Source organism: Anguilla anguilla, chromosome 16 (assembly GCF_013347855.1).
Source record: "Anguilla anguilla isolate fAngAng1 chromosome 16, fAngAng1.pri, whole genome shotgun sequence".
NCBI classification, from domain to species: domain Eukaryota; kingdom Metazoa; phylum Chordata; class Actinopteri; order Anguilliformes; family Anguillidae; genus Anguilla; species Anguilla anguilla.
In genome coordinates this window covers 16,730,998-16,757,305 of record NC_049216.1, presented here as the reverse complement: position 1 = coordinate 16,757,305, position 26,308 = coordinate 16,730,998, and the positions used below count along the sequence as shown (strand labels likewise).

The window sequence follows — 26,308 nt, the reverse complement described above, 5'->3', positions numbered from 1 at the left end:
TACCACTACCACCACAAGCACTGCCGCCACTGCTACTACTAATACTTCCAGTAACGTTAGCACGACAAATGCCACCATCACTGCTAAGGCCACCACGTGTACCACTACCAACAATACAGCCACCACCACCACCACTACCACGACTTTCAATCCTGCAGCTCAAGTACACACAATACTTATTGACAGTAATAATATACTATTTTAGCTGGAGTTAATCCTTAGGCAAGCAAACAGTTTCTTCTGGAACTCTATGTCCACTCTGCAGTGGAGCCCCCCGGCTGAGCTCTGCAGTTACTGCGCTGGTGGACTGCGCAGCTGCAGCAGCTGGCTCAGGCAGACTGATAACAGATCGATCAACATCGCAAGAAAAGTCCTCCATGTTAACTGTGGTGCTGGGATCCCTGGTTCTCTGTACGCCACACAGGTACCCAAGCTGGAGAAATAACCCTGAAGCACCGAACGGCCCTCAAGCTTACATGTCACAAAAGGTACCTTAGCAACCTAGCTAACATTAAAAAAGTGCATGTGTGTGCGCACGGGGGCGAAGCTAAGGGAGTATAACAGGGAAAGCTTTCCCGCACACTGCCAGGTTCAGGGGCCTCTAGAAGTGTGTGTACATCTGTGTGTGTGTGTGTGTGTGTGTGTGTGTGCGTGTGTGAGCGTGGACGATTGGACGGCCTTTTTAATATTTGTTTCTCTGCATAAATAATTTCTAGATCTGTCCCTGTGTGCATGTGTGCACATACACACACAGCACTATGGGGAGGATTAAAGCATTCAGGCAAAAACTCTGCACTTGTGTCAAGAGTTCAAGCGTAAGCTGTTCAGGCTAAAGTCCATGAACCCAGAGACAGTTGCACTTTGGCCCATTCATGTCAACCATGCAAGGCAGACCACATATGCAACGATGTCCTCAATTAATGCTTCTGTTATAAATGTCATTCTCTCTTAGGGGCTGAGGAGTCCAATACAGTAAATAGTGTGTGTGACTGGGGAAGTTCATCATTTTTCCTCTGTGCCAATATGTCCGTTGACCCTTTCAAAATAGTCTTCATCTTCATACGCACTCCGTTGTACATAATCAGTATGTATAACAAATCGACCATTTTGAGAATAAACAGCAACATGCCACTTGTAATCTGGAGCATGACTGTGTAAAAACAGACCAGCTCCCACTTGCACAGGTCAGCACTGCATGTTTCTCCTGGCTGCATTACAGCCATGGGCATCCCACAGGGTAAATGACAATCTGCAATCAAAGCACACCAATCCACTTCTGACTGCTGCTGTTCTTGAAGAGTGGGTTTTTTTTGTCCAAGAACTCAATTGCTTTCAGTTCCCAGTAGTGACCGTTACACCAGCAGTAGAATGTTCAGTAAAGAACATTCTAATCACATGTATGTGATTGCACCTTAAAGGGTTAAATTTCTCAGAAATTATTGGTTTTTACTGCATTATTTCCGGGACACAAGGAACTACTTTCTTCAAATGCCATACTGGTAAAAATATCATTCTCTCTCTTTCCCTCTCACTCAACTTCCTTCTCTCACTATCTCTCTTTTTTGTTCTCAATTGGTTTCTCTCTGGCTTTCTCTGTCAGTCTCAGTTTCATCACCCCCCCCCCCCCCCCCCCCCCCCCCCCTGCCATTTTCTCTTTCTGCCTTACTGTCTTCCTCCCTGTCTCTCTTTTTGCATTAATAGATGGAGACTGAGAACCCCACCTTACAAAAGAGAACAGCTCCAGGATATTGTCTGACATGAATACCCCTCCCTATCATTTCAATAACATTCTCCCTGGAATAACCCGGAATATTTGTCAGCTGACGGTTTCAGTCCAATCAAATGGCATGCACTACACCAGGGATCTTCCAGCATCCAGACGCCTTGGTACTTAGTGATGACTAAGAGGCAAAGTAAAAACCTGTTTTAACGATACGTCAATGAAATCATTACCAATTCTTTCGAACCTGTGTGCAACAATATGTTGCGTGTACAGAATTCCCAATGTTGGAATTTCCCTGGAAGAGTCAATCTACAAGTAACATTTACAAAGAAATTTAAGCCAATGGCAGGAAGGGTGAGTTAACATAAAAGGTCTAAACGCATCTACATGCAGGTTATTTGAGGTAATTGCGATAGCTCAATCCATTATAATTTAAATTTGATTTTGAATGATGCAGGTCTATTTAAACAACTTACGCTGTGGTGTGCAAAGTGTAAATAAAATGACTGCCTGTGCACTGCAGTGATTAGAGAACTGGGCTTGGAGGGGGGGGGGGGAGTTATGAGTTTGAATCCTCTATCACACTCTTAGGCAAGGTGCTTATGATAAATTGCTTTTCCAAATGTTCAGTTTTCGTATTTAAGAACATTAGACAAAACATAACAAATTAAAGTTAGTTAAGTTGCCCTGTCGACTGATATGAGCATTTTCTATTCAGAACTGTGAGTAAAAACTTATCCAGTCCCACTTAAGTATTGTACGTTAATCTGTGTGTGCAGTCCACTGTAGGGGGAAAAAAACTTTAATCACTCTGTAAGGAATTCAAATTATCAAATTAAATTTGTGGCAATTCCCACACAGATTCTGTAATTAAAATAATCATTCTTATTACAGACCATCTGAATGCCTGTTGAATATTAAAGAGACCACCCTGAGGAAGGTTATCTGCCTATCAAACGCGTATTATAAAATAGTAGTTTGGGGATTCAGATTCTTAGCTTGCACAGTAGCCCGTTAGACATCACCACCTTCAACAACAATGCATTGTGCAGGACTAGGCTGATCACGGAATGGTGAATCACTGCATTCTACCACGGCGTTGCCTGTTTATGATTGCGAGAACGTCGGTCGTTACAATAAATTACACTGCTAAACCAGGCGATGCGTCCAAAGGTTCAAACGGCCATTTACAGTAAACGCTCTGTGTGTATTCGCTGCGGTCCATGCTGCCTGCCTTCGGAAATGATTTTTTAAAAAACAATCAACTGCGTCACCTCTCTTCATTAAAATTCCGAGAAGAGTTTTCTGCTTTGCGTTTTTCCTTGACCGTCGTTGTGCCCGTATTACTATCGACACCTCACCGGCCAAATAGACGGACACGATATCATAAATGCAGTCGCGTTCCCTTCTGCGAATGCATATCCACGAAACAGCTCCTTGTATTTATCTATCGGAACGGTAACTTAATTTGTAGGTGTGTGAGAATTGCAACGACAATCACATCTATAAATCTGTTTGGGAAATTTCTCATATTCACCATAGTCTTGATCAACTGAGATGGACACGACTACACTGCTTCCACACACACACACACGCACGCACACGCACACACACACACGGACGCACGCACAAACCAAAATCATTCACCTTGCCAAATGATTGCCCTAAAACAATGCACACACAAAAGTCAGTTTATGACGGTGCATCCAGCGCTATGACACTACGCAGTGCAGGTAAAATATACGTAGGTGAGTTCGGCATATCCGCGACAAGCATATGAAGAAGCGTGACCTGAGGTATGCAGGTGGCCAGCGAGTAAACAGTGCCAGCACGTTTCTATCCGCGCGGAACAAAGGTTTTATTATTGCAGCAGCCACGGTCGGGAATCGGCGGGAGAACAAGTAGACTAACCACATTAACACAGTGGTAGCAAGGTAGTCACTAATTGCTTTTGGACTGACCTGAATCGTGCAGGTGTATTCGGTATCATCCAGAAGCCTGACGGTACAGTTGTATTCTCTTTCTAGATTCCGGATGCTGCCGCTCATCAGTCGACTCAACATCTTCTTACACAATTTCTCATCCGCGTCTGTCTGGGACCAGAACAATAAACTGAGCACAGCATAGAAGTAATGTCACATCAGCCACCTTTTCGGCTCTTCCAGCTGAATGGCAGCAGAAGTGTTGGGAGACAGTATGCAGGGTTTAAGCATCGCTACCCGGCAGACGTGAACACACTGTTTGCTCGGCGTTTGAATATAGCCATGAAAACACTTGCGGTCCTACTGTAAGCGAAATCCGTTGTGCTTACAGCCGAACTGTGAACCATTCACAATTCACCGCTTCATACTTCAGATAGCCTATAGGGCGGGTCGACAAACGCAGAATGACGTCCCTGAAAACCAACAAGGGAGGGGTCTAGTAAATGACACTCGAACCCGACAATACCAACCCGGAGTATCACTCGTCTGGAGTTCTAAAGCGCCCAATAGCCGCGGAGACCAGGTTCTGAAGTGCGATTTCGGAGTCCCCCTCGACACCAGGCATTTGGAAAAGCCCTCTGTTCAGCCCGATAGTAGCCTATTGCAGTAATTATCTTATCGTGCAGGTTGAATCTCATACCGACAGGTACCACATAAAATACGATATTAATGTCTTCTTGGGGATTGTCACATGCAAAAACAAAACATTAAGATAGTTGTGAATAATGGTTGATTAAATTATGCGTTGCATTCTTAAGGATGCATTCACCGTATGACTGAACAATCTAAGGCAGCGTAAACGAGACCAATGTGTGTGCTGCAGATCAATAAATAGATTAAGAGATATCTACATTTTTAAAAAGCCCCATGCGCCTATTAATCTGACCTGAGATAAATCTTTTGGTTTGATGAATACAGCTTCAGGTGTGGCTGTACATGTGCATAATACTGAAACACGTAGAACTATGCCTAATTCCCTTATGGTTTACATTTGTCTCTTCTATTTGTTGTGTTTGATTTTTTAATTTTGGCTATAAATAGCTGTACGAAATGAGTATTGTACCTTATTGAACCTGTGTTTTGTGGTTGTCCAATGACCATGATATGCGCTTGTGTACGTCGCTTTGGATGAAAGCGTCTGCTAAATAAATGTAATGTAAAGTAAATTATTTTGAAATCATTTTTTAAAATATGATTGTCTATGCCTATCTTAAAGTTTTAACGTGAGAATAACCGAAGCTTCAGTTTGAGTCGTACTGACCGGAATAAAAAGAGTGGAATATTCATGAGTTTTAAACGTGTTGTCATGATCGGGAAAAACTTCAAGAAACGTGAACTGTGTGGAACGTTGTGTCTAGTACAATTCACTAGAGGGCGCAATTGTTCCAATATTCTGTTGTCTGCCTGTTGAAGATGGTGCAGTGTGTTCCGTGCTGTAAGGACCACTTGTGCTGACGTCCTTTGTCTAGACTGGGTTTACTTGTATTTCTAAATGTATCTACCGATGGATCTGTTGCTTGGTCTGATACTCAGTACAACGCCTCATCTTTGTACTGTAAGTGAAACAGACTTAATTATGACCATAAAGTTGTTGCTTTGCCTATTCATATAATTAATTAGTCACACGCATGTGTTTCCAAATGCACATCATTACATTACATTTACATTACATTACAGGCATTTGGCAGACGCTCTTATCCAGAGCGACGTACAACAAAGTGAATAACCGTAACTAGGGACACGTGTGTTGAAAACCCTAGAGCACTGGTCTCCAACCCTGGTCCTGGAGAGCTACAGGGTCTGCTGGTTTTCATAGTGACTCTGCACTTCATGGATCAATTAGAGCAGTTGATTACACAGTTAACTCAACTCACCTGGTGTCTTGGGTCTCACTTGGGTGCTGATTTTAAGGTGAAAACAAAAACCAACAGACTCTGTAGCTCTCCAGGTCCAGGGTTGGAGACCACTGCCCTAGAGGGAAGTACAGTTCCAAGTGCAGGGAGCAACCGCGTAGTTTAACTTGGACCCTGTAGGTTAATCTGTTGAAATCATCAGTACTTTAATGAACATGATTAGGCCTATTGGGCAATAAAATACTCTCTCCCTTTAAATAATGTGAACTACGTAGGAGACCATAGCAGTGCAAGATAAAACACGGGAATTAATTATCCTTAAAACAAAATTAAGTGTGAAAGAGCTGAGTGGAGGCTAATTTGCTATTATGGACGCAGTTGTTGAATAGTGATTATGAAGAGGAAGGACGAGCAGGGCTAGTCTGAATCAAGAATTTTCCGTGCGTGTGAGATAGAACCCGGACTGTTAGGTCTGAGCGGCCGTTTTCCCATTGCACATTTATGTCCCCCTGTATCCGCCTTTTATATAGCAGTGTGTTTGTTGGCTTTGTGAATATGAAACGATTAGCGCAAATGGCGCACTCTGGTGGTTTGTCTGTGGAATAGCAATGCTATCAACAAAATGCACAAATTATACTCAGAAACACAGTGAATTCATATACATATGCATCCACAGAAATACTCATGCTCTCTGGCACATGCATTACATTACATTATATTTATTTGGCTGAATCCTTTATCCAAAGTGACACAGAATGAGTGCATACCAAAGGTAATTGGAACAACTACGAAACACAGGTCCAAAAAGGTACAATACTCATTATGTAACTGTTATTCATAGTCATGACCACATTAAGTCCAGTTCACTCAGTAAGCATGGGCTAGGTCAGAGAGTAATGTTAAGTTAAACTAGGCAGCATTACAATAAGCTACAACATCAAGATAATGATACAAGTGCTGGATGGAGATGCATGTAACTTGAAAGTGGTACAGGAGGTACACGTGTAACACAAAGCCATGTGAATTGATAAGAAATGCCGTGTAAGAATAGGAGAAATATTTTCAACAAAGATGGGATTCAAACCTACGCGTGCAGAGCACAACGGATTAGCAGTCCATCGCCTTAACCACTTGGCCACCTCATCCCATGAGTATGCATCTACATGAATGCAAGTGCACACACTCTCTGATGCAAGCACAGATGAGTCTATTTACTCTGTGGCTTTTCAGGCAATTAGCCAATCATCACAGTTCTTTTGTAAGTGTCAGTGTGCCTCAGATCTATTTTTTCATTGTGTCTATGATTTAATGTGAATAATTGCCTGAAAAAATGTTTACTTAACTGGGGTGCTAATTGGTTACATTTAAGTGGAGGTCATGTGGGAAGTGGCATTTCCCCCTTTGTTTTGTTGATCTTCCCTTCTGGTCCATATGAATGTCCCTACTAATTAGATAATTCTGCATATTCCAAATGCCTAGTCAACGACAGTGCCCTTCAATATTATTCACACCTGTGATAAAGGAAATAAGCAAGTATTACAGTATAAAAATAAACCATATGCAGGTATCCAAATTGGTCAACTTGAGCTTCTGATGTACTAATACACTTACACAAAGGAAAAGATTAATACATAATAATTATTTTCCAAAAAATGTGTCCAAAATATGTCACAATTATTTAGACCCCTAATAATTCTGTTAAATAAAATCCAGTTTATACAGTTTTTTTACATTCATATTTCTCAAGGATGTGAATTTGGAGGGCGTATGCTTGGAAAATTCATAAAGCCAAATTAGTTCCCTCCAGCACCACAAACCTAATCAAGTAACACACTTAAACACATTTAAATGTGTACTTATTTACGTATCTAAAACTGTATAAATAAAAAAACACAAAAGGCAAATTTCTGTAAAAATGTATTTGTTCCTTCAATTGTGTCTAGTGAAAATTGAACGTATGTGCTTGTTTACGTTATGGTTTTACAGTTTATTTATGTTTATCCTTCGCTTGATATGAACCTGAACTATGCTTGCTGCATTACCTGTTCGCTCGTCACTAAAGATGGTTGACATTGAACAAAAAGGAGCCCATTTGCCGTGACATTGTTCCACAATGCCGTGACTCGGATTCGAACCGAGGTTGCTGCGGCCACAACGCAGAGTACTAACCACTATACGATCACGGCGAGCTACATGGGCTCTGGCGCACGGCGTTTCGGCAACGCTTATGACATTTACGGAGTCCGTAGTGCATTAAAATTACTTTTCAATAGTGTAATTCAACAGCTGTTATCAACCGAAAAAAAAGAACCAACGTTTAGCTTGTTAACTTGTTTATAGTTACTCTTTCACGCGGCGGCTACATATCTCTCTAAATGATATAACAACTTGTGTTTAGAATGTTTATATAAATAAGCAGTCTGTGTAATCTTTTCGCCAACAGGAGCAGATTTAGGCTTTATAATGCAAGTACAAAATGTTGCCGCAAATAACTCTATAGCCAAAATAATAATTTTTCTATTAACGTTAATTAAAGTAATTAGCAGATGTAATTTTATTTAAACTTTCTAAGGCCTTCCAGCGACCGAATGTGCACTCGTAGGCTAAGCAAATGGCTTTGGTAAGTTTTAGAATCGCAATTAATCACACCCGCAAACGCAGCCTATCATTAATCGTCCAATGGACTAATTCATGTCCACAATTGTTTATGTTATTATAAAAGAGTATCGTATTAAAAGTGCACTTGTTGAAGTATTTCAACCTTTTAACAAAAAAAAAAGGATTTCAACGGTAGCCTATGGTTAACAAAAATAAGTGATAGGCTAAGCCTAAACATAAAAATAAGCCTCATTTTTATTCTAAAATTCAGGAAGAAAAGTGGATGATAACAGTAATTTTCAAGTTTTTTTATCTCTTAATTTCTGCTGACCTCTTGGTTTATTAGAAAACATTCAGGGAAAATGTTTTAGTATGTTTATGACTGAAATTTACATTCAACAGCTCAGCATTTGCTCACTGGATGCAGAGATAAGCATAATAAAAGCATAGAGTTCACTGTATAGTAACAAAATATAGAAATGTAATATTAATTTGACCCCTCTCTGCCCCTCTATGCACAGTTGTCAAGCAATGGAAACAGTGAATAGTTTTATTAACCCATTTATTGAATTTTCTAAACAACAATGGTCACTCTTGAAGACATACTACAAAACATACTACACGAAAGAACATTACAAATCCGTCAAGGGCATTATAACTGAGAAATCAAATTTCCTTTAAAGTTCAGTAAGCAATTAAGACCATGACTTTGCATTCAAAATGAAGATAATCTGAAGGGTCAATTCAGAAAGACACAGAGAAACCAGGGAAAACCCTTCAATAAATTACACATGTTGACAACATTACAAAAAATCATCTGAATTTAGAAATCTGACATTGAAACATATGATTACATTTGATTACAAAGAAACATAACCAGATAAAATAAAACATTTAAAAAAGCTAAATTATTTATAAATACTGAATACAGGAATGAAAAGGCACTACCAGTTTCTTTTATTACCACAATTATGTTTCTTTTCACCAGAAAATAAATAATGCTTTAAAACATGTGTCAGTGTCATTTTAAAACCTTACAATGCCGGTTGAAAATACTTTTAGAGCATATGGTACACGCATACCTGCATGCACCCCACAGTACAAAATGAGACCCCATACAATATGAAATATAAAGAGACAATCCTTAACCTTGGTCAGAGTTAAAACTCCAATAAATTTTAATAATGAGGAAAAGTAGGTACTTTCCAAAAATATGTATTTGTGCTTATTTTGATTATTAAAAGTATCGAATGTGATTAAATACAAATGTATGATCACAACATTTCAATAACTGTGAAAACAACCAAATTGTAGAGATTGCTATTGATATTGAGTTGATATTGTAAAAAAGGGATATATGATCAGCTAGCTGCATGTTGAGCAACACTTTCACCAAAGGCAAAAAATGACGTAATTAAAACCAGACAAAGGTAAAGTTCTGCACATGGTAAAAAGAAAACACACTGAGGGAAAGGAACCGCAGACCCCCCCCTCATTGAGAAGTTCACATGGCGCGTTTCAGCGGCAGGAACACAGTCCCCCCTCTGCCCCAGTCCGCTTGGCGCGTTCCGGCGGTCTGCGGAGACCTTCAGGTGGAGCACTCCAGGATCTCGTTCTCGTCGTTCTCCTCGGGCTCGTTGCTCCGGGGAGACGGGTTTTTGGCGACGGCGGCGGCGGCGGCGGCAGCGGCGGTGGTGGCGCATTTCCAGCCGTTCTCCGCCTTGCGGGTGGATGGCCGGCCCGGCCGCCCCTGGGGCTGACGGGGGGGCTGCCGGTAGGAGGCCGTGCAGTCTATGCTCAGGAAGGGGGCGCCCTCCCGCCTGTCCCGCCCCCCCTCCGGCTCGGCGGGCCCCGCGGCCTGCGTCCTCCGGTGCAGCTCGCAGCGGGCCACCAGCGGCTTGCCCACGTCCTGCTGCCTGCTCTCCGTCAGGCGTGCCCCGCAGTCCGCGCGGGTGTAGTGCAGCTCCACCTCGATCACCAAGGATCTCTGCCAGCGCACAGGCAAGCAAGTCAATACACAACACACCCATGCACAAGTCAATGCAATGTCCTGTCATAAATACACATATACTGTGAATTCAGTGTCACTACAGGGAGTCAAGCAGAAATAGGCTACTTAAAATGGAGTCAATCCACAAGTTAAATTAAGACCAGAAGGAAGAATCCACAGATGTGCCCAAGTCAAAAGGGAGATATGAATAGATTTACTGCCCAATACAGAAGAGCGCAAGTCAACACAGACATGCACGATCGACACAGGTGTCAATCCAGGAGGTAATTAGCCTCTACCGGGAGTCAAACTCGAGCATGAGTCACAAACAAATAAACACAGGAACAAATGACTCCGTTTTGAATCAATGCACATACTGTCATCAAAACAGAACGAACACATGCAAGTCAGTTAAGGGCAGCACTGTGCTCACTGAACGCACCTGGAGTTTCTGTAGGCCGCAAAGTCTAAGACTGCAGTCGGGACTGAGAGTGTCGTTTGGTAGCAGGGAGTCCATTCTGTCTAAACGGCCCAAATTTGAGAACACATCTTCCATTACCTGCAAGAACAACACAAGAGCCCCGTAAAAAAAGCTATCCCATAAACCCTCGATTAGGAACGTGAAGCCATGTTTGCGAACAACTGTGGCCAAGCGAAGCTTTGTCTTTCATAACTAATTTTAGTTAGTACGGTAACATTTGTTTTACATGCAGTGGTCAAGATAGCTCATGGAATACTGCGTCTTTGGAATCAGCTGGCCCGAACCCATCTCATCGTATAATTTATACTGCCCATCACTAGAAAGGAGTTCAAGTATTTCAAAACAAGTTTGATTCAAGTCTGCTTGCTGTCCACAGACTATAATGGCCCATTATCACTACCCAGCAGGAAGCGGCAATGTGTGAGTTTAAGGAAACTTTACAACCACCAGCAATAAGCGTTCTACTAAAGTGTACTTGGGTTTCTTCCATGATATACCATTATCTGACACTAGGGGTCAGTGTGTCCTAAGCAAAGATGGCATCGACTGTGCAAATGGCCAGCTAGTTCAGCGGCAAAGTCAGTTTATGCAACATCCCGCTCTTTTCAGGTGTCTGGGAAATCTATTTAAAGACAGCATTTCCCCATTCGTGCAGATTTACAAGATATTCTCCCTTAGCGTGGGGGTCATGCAGTGTAACAGCAATTCAGACAAGACTGGTGGATCAGAAGCGATGTGAGCAATGTGCTATTTTTCACCCTATAACAGAAAATAGCGAAGCGTTTCATTTCACGGCTCATTGCCTCCCCAGGGGAAAGAGAACTTATCGCAGGGTGAGCTCAGAACTTGCAGCTGCAGAGCGCCGTTTTCATTGAGCATTTCATTTTCTGAAAATAAATTTAGCACTAAATGTTACTTTTTTTCAGCTGCATTGGTATGCGGGAGTCAGTGTTTCAGTTGAGCGCGTTTCGTTTTGGACCGGAACGTTTACCCGTTCAGCCGGAAGGGACCCGAGCGCTTCCCAGACTCACCGGGTTGCTCCTGAGGGAGAGGCTGCAGTCCAGGACGCCGCGGTCGCCGGGCTTCACCGCGGCGAAGACGATGATGACGTTGGAGAACAAGGCCGAGAAGCTGAGCTCCACCTCAGCGCCGCACGGGAACGCCAGCGTCCGTCGCTCGGGCAACTCTGGGTCAGACGACAAAGCCCACACACAATGCGGGTGAAACACGGTCTAAACAATAAGCAATAGTGGATACACCTGCAGTTTTCATGTAGACAATATTATTACATCATGCTGCTACACCAAAACTACAAATACAAAAAAATGACATCGATTAATTTGTCAGATGCCTTGGCCCACAGACCACACTGGCAAACAACATCACATACAAGTAAACTGACACAATTGCCCTGGATGCGAAGCCATTTGTGCTAATGGCCTTGGTAGCGGTTAGAATACTCTCCTGTGTTTACACATTCATTTTTCATATGCACTCATTTACTTCAAACCATGCTGAAAAGCACGGTGCCCTTTCATCAGTTTTTTATCAATGGAAACCAATACATATTTAAAAAGGTGCTTTTCCAACAAAAAGCACCCTCCCTCCTTTACGGCAAACAGCTATGCATGCATTTTAGCCTAGCGTCTGCTAGCACCTCTCCACTTCCCCTAAACGGGAATGGAACCCGCCCACAACATTCGCCGCCATTCACCCCCGCGTCACACTGCTTCCAGAGGAAGTTGCCGTTGCAGTCCCTTCGTGCATCACGTGGGGGGGGGGGGGGGGGCAAGGGGCGGGGCCAGGATGGGGGGATTGGTTTGCGGTGGAGGCGGAACACGCTGCCTTCCTTTACAGCGGATTTAAAGTCACTTTTTATCAACATGCCCTTCAGCACTTCCTAATGAGGAACACACGGTTCTGTTTTCTGCAACAATTCTTTTTTCTTTTTCACTTCACTTCCTCTGTTTCACAGGACCATGTCCTCCAGACAATTAACTGAACAATTTGTGTTACTGATTGGCCAGAGTGTCTTCACACCTGCCTCCCAGGTAAAGGGGGGATGGAAAAGCAGTTCTCGGGCCCCCGAGGATTGTGATTTAAGAAACGGGTCCTATACCCTTTATTTTTCGGCCTGGTATGGTAGTACAGGACATGCGTGACCTCACCAAACACAGCTAGATTTAGTGAGCTCTGTTATGCGTTGGCCTGTCTGTGCGTTTTCGGCTGCAGTTAGAGGTAGGGTCAGGGGGGACATCTGGGGATGATCAGAGCCCGTTTCCGTCATTACCCTGGTGCTCTTTTTAACGGAAGGTTCCTGAAGCGGGGCGGTTCTGCGCTCCGCCCCTGTGGGACCGGGACTCACCGTTAGCCCTCCTCCAGCACAGGTCCCGCACACGCAGCTCGCGCGTGTGTCCGGCGGTCCGCACCGGGTCGCCCAGGCCGCGCGGGTCCTTCAGCGTGTGCCGGACCTCCACCACCTGCCTCCCCGTCACCAGGGGGTCCCGGCCCAAATCTGCGGGAAAAGGGAGGCTCAGACCGCGCCCTAGCGCAAACTAGCGCATGACACCGCAAGCAGGGGGCGAGCACCGCCCCTCCACTGAAAACAACAGCAGCGCCCCCCTGATGTAATGTAATGATCTTGCTGAAGGAATGACATAAGTTCAACAGCTGCCCCAAACCCACTGCATAAGACTTCAACCTCCAGCCGTTTTTTCAAACTGGCGTACGGAGGGGAGGCGGATCTCCGTTCAAGACATTGAACAAAACCACCAAACCACAGAAGAGGTTCACCTTCACTTGTTCCAAAAAGTCAGGAACAGTGACATTTTTTGGTTGCAGTTCTCATTAACGGAAGCGTTCTGACAATCTCCCCCCCCCCCCCCCTCATCTCCCCCGTTGACTCAGAGTATTCATGGCGTGGTAAAAACGAGTGAGTAGTTCAGGATGTGGGAGTGTGGCTCGCTATGGAAAGTTAGCATGCCCCGGTAATATTTTAAGTGATCCTTCTTCACTTAGTTCTCTTTGGGCCAGGAAGTGAGAGGTCACCAGCATCGCTGTTTCCATTTATAACTCAATTCCACAGTAACTGGAGGACAGACCGCTTAGCATCATATCCTCCTGGTAAAGACCTGGTAATTAATGTTTGTCCCCAGTAGGGGACACAAGTCTCTAGTCTTAATCTCAAGAACCATATATTTCACCAAGCTGACATTACAAAGGACATTCAATAAAAATAAATAATATTTTTCAGAATAATTTCACTGCAACATGTTTTGTCATCCACTTGCATTATGTAAAATTATTATTTTTTGCCCAGGTTTCAGGGGGACAAACAAACAGCAGCTACTTGCCACACAAACCACTGGCAAGAGGAACAGAAACTTTGCACTTAAATGGGTATACTTTTTAACTATTTCCATTTTTCCCTTGATCACTGTGAAATCTCCAGGCATGGTATAGGAAAAATCTAATTTAGAAAAAAATATTTAAAGTGCTCGAATGCAGGGCCTCGGGAATTATTTTGAACGTAAAAAATCAGAATTTATATCCTGTTGTAGTACAGAAGTAATCACAGCAAAACATATCCGGGCAGAACTCAATCTCCAAGTTATTAATAGTTGACGGAGCGTTTGGCTCCTCCCCCTGAAGAAGTGCGGTGGCCTTGGCTCACACTGCTCTCCTAAGCAGTCGGATGCCAGAGCATCATGTGACCTGCGTCACTGATGAAACACCTAGAGTTAACCTTAACTCTATCCCTATCCCACAGCCTTGAACACCCCAGGGGACACTGCATTAAACCTATCCCTGCCACCAGTGGCTCAAAGCCTGTGTGCCAGTACCGTTCAGGGTGACGGGTCCTGGGGTTTTTTTGGAGGGTGTTTTTATGTTTTTGTGTGTGTGTGTGTGGGGGGGGGGGTGCAGGGGGTGAGGAGGGAAACAGAAGCTCTCCACAGGTCGAGCGCTCTCTTCCTCTCCGGTTTCAGCCGGGGAATGAGGCAGCGGCTTATGAGGCCCTGTCTGGCCTGCACCGGTTGAGTCATGTCGCCATGGTGACATGCCAGACAAAGGCAACAACCGGAGGCATGGGCAGTCCAGCCAGGGTGAAAAAACGACTAACAAATGTGCCTCTGTGTATGTGTGTCTCGAGGTGGGGGATGAAGGGTGGAGACCACAGTGGCCCTCACACGGTCTATGCAAACACGTCCGGATTCCATCACGCCAAAGCGAATCCATTTCTGACTAATTCTCCTCCCCGCACCACCAGCTCTACTGAATGAGCACATCCACACATTGCAAGAGGAGACTAACACATCCCGCAAACTCCTGGGTTTACCGTTAGCTGGGCGTGACGCTTCATTATAACACAGAGTGAGTTAAAGGGGACTCTGACCTTCGGAAACCTGCTCCAGGACGCGCGTGATCTTCTCCGGACGCAGTATGTGCTTGTTCAGGTACTTGGTGAAGATTCCGGAACTCCTCTCGCCGTCCTGCACCTCGAAGGCCACGGCGTCTTCGCACCTGCGACCGCGGCACACCAATGAGCAAGCAGCTAGACCGGCCGACAGATCCCCATCAACCAATCAGTCAATCCCACTAGAGCTCCTGTCAAAGCTCAAGTCTGAGTAGAATGTTCTAGAGAACCAATGTGAATGTGATAAAAAACAGATTAAAAAAGAGAAATACAGATGCCAGACAGAGCACAACTTTTAAAGAGCATTAACAATTGAGAAAGCTGTGCTTCAGGTGAGTGTGACAAATGACGTGATTTGTTCTTGAGAGCAAACAACAAAACGGTAGCAAACTATTCAGAAGGAAACCACTGTCTAACAGTGCTTTTCTCTGACTGGTTAATGTGTTTGTGGCGAGAAACTTACGTGGCGTATCCGTATACCGTGTTACCCAAGGGTGCCAGTGACCTGATTTCAGAAAGGGCACAGTTCTGGTTGTACCTGTGAAATGTTACAGAACAAAGGAAACACGCTGACGTTAACTGATTTGTTGTTTGTCTCACGGTGTTGCAGTTACTCAGTAAGTGAAAATGAATCTAATAACGTGAGTCAAACATCAAAGACTTCTTAAGAGCATACCCACGTGTTCCATTACAACAACTGCTGTTGTGCAACAGTCACAACAACTGCAATTTAACATAAACCTGAACACCACACACTGGAGAATGCAGAGAGACGTATGGAATAAAACTTTATATTAAATGTGCTTAAGAAAAAGTATAATGTGGCTGCTGACCACCATACAAGTATTGTTCGAAATCTCAAGTACACTCCAAAGTATACACTGCAATTCGCTGCCTGTGTCCTGCCACACTTCTGAGGTACAAGGAGCACAGCGTACGCTGACGCCGGCTTTGCTCATACACTACACTTCCCATAATTCCTTGCCCTTCCAATCTACCATTTTAAACCTCAGCCGGTAAAGAGGGCAGCGCTGAGTGAATGCTATAAGTGAATGAGCGGTGGGACCGCACCATTTCCGGCAGGTGTCCAGCAGGATGACGTTGAGCGCGGTGTGCCTCTCCTGCATGCGGCGCATCACGCCCTGCACGCTGACGCAGTTCTCCGGCCGGTACGGCTGCGGCGCGTCCACGGCCACCAGGTAGTTCCTCCCGGAGCACTCGTACCCGTGGCCCGCGTAGTAGAAGAGAGCTGGAAACAGGAAGCGGAAACACTTCAGCGCAAAAAACCTGGATTTACCTCAGTTTTCCACATTAAAATACATAAATGTTTATCCTGCGTCATCGCGTGCATCATGTAAGGTGTCAAAAAGCTGCAGGCACATGAACCCGGACCAAAAAGGATGCTGGTCTTAAACGTAGTCCAGTCCATTAATCACCAGAAAGAAACAGCTGGGGCTGTAAGAATACATGTGGCTCATTCTTATTTTACTGTGTTTTAATGAATCATTTCTCTGTAAGAACAGGAAAAGTGGAAAGAAAAAACAATCTGTGGTGAGTAAGCGTCACGTCTGCAAACCACGGAAGTAACGGCGTAGGCTTAAGCGAAGGTTTTAGGGAAACGTTGAGGCGCTGATTCACTTTATATGGAGTGACTGCGTGACATCCGGTCACGAGACGCTGGAACTCGGCCTCACATTCACAAGAACGTCAAACAGAGGAACTCCAGCGACTGCTGGAGGTGATGCTCAAAAGCCACAGAGCTTCAAACGATTCCACACAAGATAAACCCAGCAATCTTCAGTAATGTTTCGAGTCAGGAGTAAATACTGGGCTAACCACTAAATCCAAGAACAAACAAGAACTGTGATAACTTGTGCAAACAGAAACAGAAGAAAGATTAAAAAGAAAAGGTTATATTATCACAAAGGACATTCCAGAAATTCCAGAGATTGTAACGTATGTGTTGTTACAGTTTGAGCTCATTACAGTAAAGCCAATCAGCTAAAATGTGTTTTCCCACATTTGTGGAATTTCTCTAAAAAGAGTCTCCTTCTTAGGGTGGCAACCCACTTGGCTCTATGTCTTTTCAGCACAGTGTGACAGATTCTGGCCACCGGTCACATGACCAAAACAGAGAACTTTTTTCTATTTCAGTCACAGCTCACTGTCACAGAAGAAGGGTCTACCAAGCCACGATCCAAGCGTACAGGAGAGGGGACCCCCTCCCCCCAAAAATCACTGCCAGACCCCTCTGCTCTGTTGGCCCGGCCTCAAGACAGGCGAGCCCGCTTCTCAGGGTCGAGCGCGGCCTGCCCCCGCCCCAAACAGGCTCCAGACGGCCGCGTCCCCTCGCCGGAGCCTGGCTGGACGCGACCCTGCCGCCGGAAATGAGCCGTTGGCTGGCAGACATCAGCCCGGCTCAGTCAGCAGGAGCGCGTTATAAATACAGCGTTACGGCAGCGTGACCCGACCCTTCCCATGATGCAATATCTGTAAGCAGCCAGGCAGACAGCACCGAAATAAAGCGTATTTACATGCTATGTGCTTTTTTTAAACAGGGCGCTCCGACCGCCCGTAAGTCATCAACTTTGAAAAATGGGTAAATATTTGTCTTCCTTTTCAAAAGGCACAGTCTGGCAAGGTCCGTTTGATTCAGGCTGAATGTGCTTCCCATCACATTTACGGACAGGACGTTGGCAGAATCCCAGCCGAACAGTGGCAACAGAGAGCGATAAACACGACCCTCTCAAAATTCGTAGCTCGTAAAAACATGATGCTGAAAATCCCCTGATAAGTACAGCCAGCGATACTCTTTCATCTTTCATCTTCACACGATACATTTGGCAGTCCATCAGCGTGGCAAAAACCACCGTGTCAGCCACAAAAAAAAGCCCAAGAAAATTCAGGGCTGCTTAGCTCCCCCAAAAGACGGCGAGCGCGTGGTGGTTTCCACACAGTCCCGCCCTTCTTCCCCTCACCGCCTCATTTCATTTCCTGTCGATGCGCTCCCAGCGCCCCAGATCTCAGGCCGGGTTTTTGATGCCGTGGGCGGCAGGAAGGAGGACAGGTGAAAGGGTCAGGCTGGCGAACTAAAGGTGGCGGCGTTCCGGCGCTGTTGAACAGCACGCGATGGGGTGGGGGGAATGGGGGTCAGAGTTAGCGCTCGCCTCCCGCTGACCGCCCCGCACGAGTGATCGGCATCCTCGGCCGCACTTCCCCACTGAACACGCAAGAGCGCTCCCCGAAAACTACGCAAGGCCCCGCCGTCCTAAACGCGCCACTGAAGGCAAAGCAGGACACAGTCACAGCACATAATCCTCACTAGGCTGAAGCAACTTCCTGTTCCCTGCTGTTGAGTAAACTCGATGTGGCGACGCTCCTGTAATGGCTGCTGAGGCCGTGACTGCGGTTCCACATCGAACGGCGCCACGGCTCACTCAGCCAGCGCACGAGCTCCTTTCCCGCCGGACGCCGTCAGACGGAGTACCGTGCAAGAACTTCGCTTTCGCCGGTTCTAAAGGTTTCGCTTCGCTTTCGTGGAATCGAATAGATGCTTTTTCGGAAAGGTTTCTCGAGGAAAATTGAATCGCCCCCTGACGTTAGTTAGTAGAATTTCTGAACAGAAACAGACTGACGACGGTAAGGTTGCGGGTTCAAATCTTTTGCTGTGCTCTACTGCAGCCCTAAATTAAAACCACGAATAAGGGCAGATTTGAAGAAAACAAATGAAAACATGATAACATATAATAAATAACAACACGGCAGTAACATTAATAAAGTTGTAAATCTTTCTGAGATGATAACTGCAGGGCAATGGGACGTCATAAAAATGATGTGATCTAAAGACCCTGTCACAGATAAACAGCATTCACAAGCACTCAGGCACTCGATTAATCCAGTGGCCCGTGAGCCGCGAGGCTGCAGGGGCTTTAGAAAGCGCTATAAATAGCAATACAGTCCCCCCCCCCCACCACCCCCCATCACACTTCTGCTTTCCACTGTGTTTGTCATTCAAACCGCAAACTGCCTCCAGACAATCTCTCAGCTCACAGCCTTCACTCAGAAAAGGAACAGGTGACCGAGGCTAAGCACATTTCAGAACGCGTTCCGCTTTCCCCGCGGTCTGTCTGTCGGCAGAGAGGACGCACTTGTACTGCACGTGAAGCGGGCCGTCGTTTTACGCGATTTCCTCGTTAGCCATTACAGCATTTAGCAGACGCTCTCACCCAGAGCGACTTACACAACTTTTTTTACATAGCACATTGCATCCTTTTGTAGCAGCTGGATATATACTGAAGTACCTTGCTCAAGGGTGCAACGGCAGTGTTCCTACCTGGGAATCGAATCGGTGACCCTTTGGTTACAAGACCACCTCCTTACCCATTACGGTACACTGCCGCCCCATGTTCTCACAAACAGCTCTGGTCTCCTGCTAAAGCACCAGTTTCTAGCGCATTGGCCCAGCAGTACCGGTGCTGACCGTGGCGGGCGGGCCCCCGGGGCTGTGCATGATTAGCCATGCCACCCCCCCAGGGGGGCGATGCGTTCAGTCAGCACGGCTCCGTCCGTCAGCCCAGAGCGACTCTGCACGTGAAGCGGGGGCTCGCAGCTCAGGTTTTAGATTTTAACCCACGGAGGACACTGCAGTGATGGGCAAGGTTTGGGGACAATACAAGAGATGTCGCCGAATACTACTCTAGGTGTACAATAATCACTTCACACTGCACTTGTATTAACAATCACAGTCACTGAGCAAATAATCTTAGAAACTTAGAAAAGTGGTGTGACGTGATGCAGGTGCGGGCGTGGCACAGTGCATGGTGTGGGTGTGGCACAGTGCATGGTGTGATGCAGATGTGGGCGTGGCACAGTGCATGGTGTGGGTGTGGCACAGTGCATGGTGTGATGCATGGTGTGGGTGTGGCACAGTGCATGGTGTGATGCAGGTGTGGGTGTGGCACAGTGCATGGCGTGGGTGTGGCACAGTGCATGGTGCAATGCAGGTGTGGGCGTGGCACAGTGCATGGTGTGATGCAGGCGTGGGCGGGGCCTCTGGGACTCACCGTACACGCCTCTGTCCAGGAGCTGCAGGAAGGCGTCGATGGCAGCCAGCATTTCGGCCTTAGTGAGGTCCAGCAGGGACACCACCCTGAAGCCCAGCTGCCGCAGGAGGTTGGCCAGCTCGTGCACGTCCATCATGGGGGCCATGAGGGCAGGGTGGTGGGCGTAATTCAGGTTCCCGATCAGCAGAGCCACTTTGTCCGTCGCTAAACGGGACGAGCCAGTGACACTGATCAGCCTTTCAAAATCAAGCGTGTTTGTCACAGTGTTTGTTGTCACGAAACCCGAAATCCAAAGTGAAATTCTTCCTGCCCGTTTACTATTCATTAACCATTCCCTTAACCATTACCATTCATTCAAAAATATAATTCATATTTAATTATACAACAGCATAAGAGTCTAAAGGGAAGTGTGAGCCTTCTTTCTAGATGAGACATGATATACCCTAATGGAAGATAACAGTCACAGACATCAAATACATCCAGGAAAGTGAAACAAAGCCACAGTGACTCACATTACAAGCAATATGAGAAGAGCCTTTTCAGGCCATGACAGAAATGTGAAAGTCAGGGGAAAAGGTTCTGATTCTTTCCTTTCCTTCAGATGTGGTTTCAGTTTCAGAACCTGCCTGGAGCTCAACGCTGTGCTTACAGAATCACACCTGTTGGGCTTACCTGTAAGCTCACTGGCCGCAGGTGGGTCAGGAACCACTGTGGACACAAGACGGGGGAAAAGAAAAGAGGTTAAGATGGAGGTCCTGCTCTACCAGTAAGTCTTGGCCTAGCTCAATAACCTGCTGCCATTTCAGCTGGATCAGAGATTCTGGCAGCTTTAGAGCCTCAGTTGCAATGAAGGATGTGCACAGGATTGAAGGTAAATGAGGAACAATATTCAGGTTTTTTGCTCTGGTATTGTGGATGGCAAAAACACCTTAAAGCACCCCTTAGGGTCTAAGCGCAAGACAGACCAGCAATGCTACATATGCTGTATACCCCTGCTTTGTAAACATTCACTCTGCTTGTACGTGTCCCACAGATACACAGACATACAGTAGGTAAGGCAATAACTACTAGTCCTGATTAGAAGCGCTATCATGATGATGAAGATGGCATTATTATTATTATTATTATTATTATTTCTAACTAATCCGTTTGTTTGTCCATTTATACAGCTGTATTTTTATTTTGTGATGTCACTGTTTCCTGACCACACTTCACAAAAAGCAAAAAGCAGAAGTCACGCTGGACGCAGGGAAGTGAATGACTGTCAGTCACAATTTGCCAAGGCCAGATGAGAACAAACATCACCTTTGCTTTCCATACGTTCACACCGTTAGTGCACATACACACACAAACACCCTGAAGGGGAACACTGCATCTGAGCCGGTTTCACTACATGTCATCACGCTGCCACGTGTACATACTGGCCTGGATATATAACTCCCAACAATTACCTGATCTTGTAAGAGCATTAAATACAGGGAAAGTACCACCCCTCCGGTTCAGAAGTGGAAATCCCCTTAGGCTCACACGCACTATAGCTAAATTGTGGAGGAGTAGCCATTTTCTATCATGAAAGGGCCTTGAGACCAACCTACAGCTAGTTCATGTTCAAAGGCAAAGAAAGTGCCATTCCGTTTTCTCTGGCAAAATGATTCAGGGGGTCAGAGACAGCCAGGGGCGAATGCACGCAGGCCAAATATCTTACCCAAGCTGATCTTGGCCGGCTTTGTCCATTTCTCTTCCAGGACGTTGGAGACGGAGCAGAGGTACCAGACTTCGTGGTCTCCATCTACATTTTCTATCTGTAAGAAGCGCAACAGCTATCATTTCATTGTTGACAAATTGACAGCCAGGTCAAAACGCCAAGGAATTCCACTGCAATCGTACATGTACACAACAGCCCGCTCATTGAACAGAGCAACCCATAAATACTTACAATAATATTGATACTACTACTACTGCTGCTATGGCTGCTATGACTAACTAATAATCATTCAAATAAATAGTAACCATTTTTAAAGTAAACGTAGTGAAAGTGTTTCACAATCAAAAACTGAACTCAGACTCACATGAGACAAATACAAGTCAAAAGAATCACGGTTTCCGGGGGCAACAATGGCTGTCTGCAGTGTAAAATTGGCACATCTATTTTCAGATAAGAGCTTCTGGTAAAACTCACACTCTGCCAAACATGTTAACGATTAACCGCGTCTCGCCTGGCTGCCTTCGCCATGTTTACACACAGCCGGTTGTGCAAGCACGAGCTCTTAGGACACGCAATGCTAGGCCGGAAAACAGTGAACTCGGCAACCCCAGCCATCGGTACACCCACGGGCGCTGGTAACGGGGCGCTTTAAAGGCTTCTCCGACGGACGCACCTGGAGCGTTTCCCTGTTCTTCCCGGGCAGCGGGTTCCCGTTCCGGTACCACTGGTAGTCGGGGGCGGGGATGCCGAACGCGGAGCACTGCAGCGTCACCCTCTCCCCTCTGCGGACCGTCTGGGAGGCGGGGTTCACCGCGATGAGGGGCTCCCCCTGCCACGTCCCCGAGGGTCCTGCAGAAACACAGAGGCCGTTCTCAAATTCCCCAACTCCGGTGAGAGACCCGCTCCAGTCAGCGCTGAGGAACGAGAAATACCGCCTCGCCGCTCGAGCTCAGCATGTGCAAGGACAAAGACACGCATGCAAGAATTATGCCCCCGCTTGGACTGAAATAGAAGTTAAAAATGTATTTAATGTTAAATTTTACTTTATAAGTTGATACGTTTCAGCTGTAAGCCTCCATCAAGGCACTGCTGAGTAAAAACGTTTCTTGCTACCCTGCAACTGAATCAATAAACTTGTCCTTATTAACCTGTTCGAATCCACTATTGTTCTTTGTTTTCAAAGTCTGTTTCAAATGAGAACTTATGTCAAGTAAATAACAAACAATGCTGATTGATTCAAGATCAATGCCATCTTAAATTGCCTGAATCCACAGTATTACACCGCCTTTACTTACACAGACATAAACATTTAACATGTCAACTTTATTCTGGAAAACATCAAGTCATATTTGACGAGCTAAAGATGTGACACTGTAACATGCAAAATGTTCAACGGTCTGGAACTTAAGGGCTGCCTGATTTGAGCTTCCAACAGGAAGGATTAAATAATGGTGGGCACATTTAAGCCAATCCGAAAGGAGGGTTCTTACTTGCGAGGGGTCTGGGGATGTCGCAGACCTTCACCTTGACCCATTCGCTGAACACGCAGTTGCAGTGTTTGTCGTTCACTCGGCACACGTACTTCTGGGTGCACCGGGCTTCAAAGACCAAGTCGGCGCCGGTTCCACCAGGGACCTGGAACACGGTTTACAGGTGAGCAACCGAATATTCTATGTTTCAACCATGCGAAACACAGTCAAGAAGGGCTCTAATTCTAACTCAATGCAGAAAACTACACTTTCATTCATGAAGGAATTATCTGTGAGGATGAATACAAGTCAAATATTCATATCGAATACAGGATCTCACATCAAGATGGAATATATGAATGTTCATCTTGAGAGCCCCACCGTACTCAAACGACAAATCATACTGGACTTAACATTCATACTAAAACAAGGACCGTTTTCCTAAGAAGAGAAATTAAATTGAGAAGAGAATCGGTAGCTCCAGTTGTGAACAGGTCCGGCTGTCCATCGGTAACGCACCTCATCCTCGGCCTGAAACCACTGGTAGCTCAGCGGGCCCGTCCCCACGGCTCGCACGCTCAGAGTCACTCTGTAGTTCAGTGGGAGGCACGCGGACAATGGATGCTGCACGATGACAATTTCTGCAAAAAGGGACAACATTGCATTACGTTACATTTATTCGGCAGAAGCTTTTATCCAAAGCAACGTACAATAAGTGCATACCGACTGTCACTGGAACAGCTACGAAACACAGGTCCGATAAGGTACAATACTCATTATGTAACAGTTATTCATAGCCATGAACACATTAAGTCCAGTTCACACAGTAGGCCCTAAGCATAGGCTAGGTCAGAGAGTAATGTTAAGTCATTCATGTATAAGGAATCAGGCATGCTGTCCATTATCCAGCTCTTACCTGATAACACAAAACCAGCCAACTTACACTAGTTTCTTCTGCTTGCAAAGTTAAACGTGCACGGAACAACTTACCGCTGATCATGATTTCAACCTGTGGAGGCTGCGCAGTCAGACCAGAAAAACATCCCTCGATTCTGGGGGTGAGTCATTACTGAATCTCACTACAGGACCTATAAATGGAGCCAAAAATAAATCAAATGTCAACAACATCACAACAATGCGAATATGATTGAAGACACATTGCCAAGTGAGATAAAGTCCGAGAGACTGATTTCCCAAGACAGGGTCCACATATCTTGTTCACAGTTTATTGCATACAGATAGGATATATATTTTTAACATATATGTTTTACATATGACTGCACCTTAACATTAAGTGTGCTGTTGAGGAAGACACAATCCTGCAACAGAAAAAGAAAACACTGAAGAGGAAAACCCCGGCCGTGCATCTTTTTCGTCATTCGTGGAACATCACACTCCAGTATTGCAACACGCATAAAAGCTCCAAAACCTTGTGAATAATGTTTCGTATCCAGGGGATCTGAAACTAAGACCTGATCCTACAGTACAGAAGAGGTACGAGACAATGCCATCCTGAACTGTTCCGCTCCTCTCATTCTTCCCGTGTCTTGCAAAAGTGAAGTCAAATTACGGACCATGTGAACTTTAAAGTGTGCATGTGAGCTCCTGGTCACTTCCTATTTTACACAGAACAGGTGGTTTAACTTCAACAATTCATACAGAACATCAGGAGGTAGCCTAGTCAACCGTCTTCTAATAATAGTGGATTTGCATAATATTTTATTGACAACACTAAAAAAAACGCAACGAAAGCTGGCACTAACACCTTTAAAAATTAACAAATGGCATACACCTGGCTATATGTACCAAATGGTAAATGTACACGAAATGTAATGCCTGTTGCAGAATTTTTTTGCACTTGCAAAGATTTATCAGACTGTGAAAAAAGACACAGTGAACCGACTGTGTTGTTTGCGTTATAAACAGACAAGGGGAATAATAAGACAAATATGTCGCCACGATCAGTCTACGAACCAGTGTCTCCGTCTCACTGCGTTCCAAGTGTAACTTGATTAGAATACAAAGGCGCAGACGTTCCGAGGGATCTACGCCAACATGATGTAGCCGTCCTCGGCACAGAGTGGCCCGACGTAGCTATGCTTTCTGTCTAAGCGTGTAAGTTACTATATACATTTACATATGTTTGAAACCTGATGGCATTTGATAAAGTTCAAAATTAGAGAGTAATATTAAAGTTTTTTTAGTCTGCAGGGTGGCAAGCCTAAGTTCAAGCTTGATAATTGACACAAAAACTATGAAACAAAGCATTCGGCTATCACCATGTAGACCATTACGTTAGATAATATAGGCTACAGCGCGTTAACTTACCTGACAAGTGTAGCAAGCAACAAACTTACTAGAACCATAGTCACTTGAAATACTCCAATACCTAATACAGTGTCAGGCAAAATATGTCAGCCTGGGTCCCCAGAATGAGCTGATATAACCTCGCCCCCTTCTCTGAAAAAAGAAACTGCTTCGAGAAATCCAACTTTCCGGAAACATTCCATCCTCAACTTTACCGTACTGTGTTGCATATACGCACCCACGAGCGTTACAATTGGTATATTTCGAACTGCCATCCTAAATTTCAACAGTTAACCTCCACGGGAAGTGAAACATGAACGCATAAACAATGTCAAGATCAACGAAAGTAAAATAAGTGAAATAATATACTGTAATAACAAACGGATTTATTTTATTTTGAAAATGTACAAATCTTTCCTCTTCAGACCGCGGTAAAAAATTTAAATAAAGTATGAGGCAAAGGAGAGCGCAAAACAGCTGTCAAAAAGCAGTAGAGCACTGAGAGATGACATGATTTAAATGATCGCTTAGCCTAACGGTGGCTTTTGCAAGGGCTAATTTTCTTCTTGAATAAGCGGATAAAAAAGGCAACCAGAATATTCTGCGAGCCACATATGAGAAGGCTGTTCTCAACCAAGAACTGCCTGTTGAGCCATACAAAACTAGATGGGGAACTTGGTATTGAGCTGCAGAATACCATTCAAAATGCTTTTAGTTTTGTTC

At 45.1% G+C, this 26,308-nt stretch overlaps 2 protein-coding genes and 1 non-coding gene across 5 annotated transcripts in view; all 3 read right to left on the bottom strand.

The window, feature by feature from the left end:
* Positions 1–4,140, bottom strand: part of LOC118215418 (FERM domain-containing protein 5) — a 90,042-nt gene extending 85,902 nt beyond the window's left edge. The window contains exon 1 of one of the 2 annotated variants that reach the window (XM_035396197.1): positions 3,685–4,140. In XM_035396197.1, coding sequence (XP_035252088.1) covers positions 3,685–3,786 — 102 coding nt within the window. In that variant the 5' untranslated portion in view covers positions 3,787–4,140. The remainder of the gene's footprint in view (positions 1–3,684) is intronic. The other variant, XM_035396199.1, reaches the window with a different exon arrangement.
* Positions 4,141–7,672: 3,532 nt separating this feature from the next.
* On the bottom strand, positions 7,673–7,744 carry trnah-gug. Its single transcript has one exon. It is a non-coding gene; the product is annotated as a tRNA-His (tRNA).
* A 957-nt stretch (positions 7,745–8,701) lies between these two features.
* malt3 (MALT paracaspase 3) lies at positions 8,702–25,768 on the bottom strand. 2 transcript variants are annotated; one of them, XM_035396635.1, is made up of 15 exons: positions 25,607–25,768; positions 24,269–24,366; positions 23,798–23,919; positions 23,300–23,444; positions 22,483–22,658; positions 21,810–21,906; positions 20,777–20,812; positions 20,105–20,308; positions 16,113–16,290; positions 15,505–15,579; positions 15,021–15,148; positions 12,993–13,142; positions 11,659–11,813; positions 10,589–10,705; positions 8,702–10,143 (listed from the first exon to the last, which is right to left on the bottom strand). In XM_035396635.1, the coding sequence occupies exons 2-15, from the start codon at positions 24,276–24,278 to the stop codon at positions 9,745–9,747; spliced, it is 1,992 nt and encodes a 663-aa protein (XP_035252526.1). In that variant the 5' UTR covers positions 24,279–24,366; positions 25,607–25,768; the 3' UTR covers positions 8,702–9,744. The 2 variants fall into 2 exon arrangements, with proteins under 2 accessions (XP_035252526.1, XP_035252525.1); XM_035396634.1 differs by lacking the exons at positions 24,269–24,366; positions 25,607–25,768 and having other exon boundaries at positions 23,798–23,938.
* Positions 25,769–26,308: the final 540 nt, after the last annotated feature.

Coding starts and splice junctions, on each gene's coding strand:
- malt3 (XM_035396634.1), bottom strand. CDS start 23,938: ATGTTGTCCCTTTTTGCAGAAATTGTCATCGTGCAGCATCCATTGTCC. Junction 15,580..16,112: donor CTGGACACCTGCCGGAAATG/GTGCGGTCCCAC, acceptor AACATTTCACAG/GTACAACCAGAACTGTGCCC. Junction 13,143..15,020: donor CCTGGAGCAGGTTTCCGAAG/GTCAGAGTCCCC, acceptor CTTTTCCCGCAG/ATTTGGGCCGGGACCCCCTG.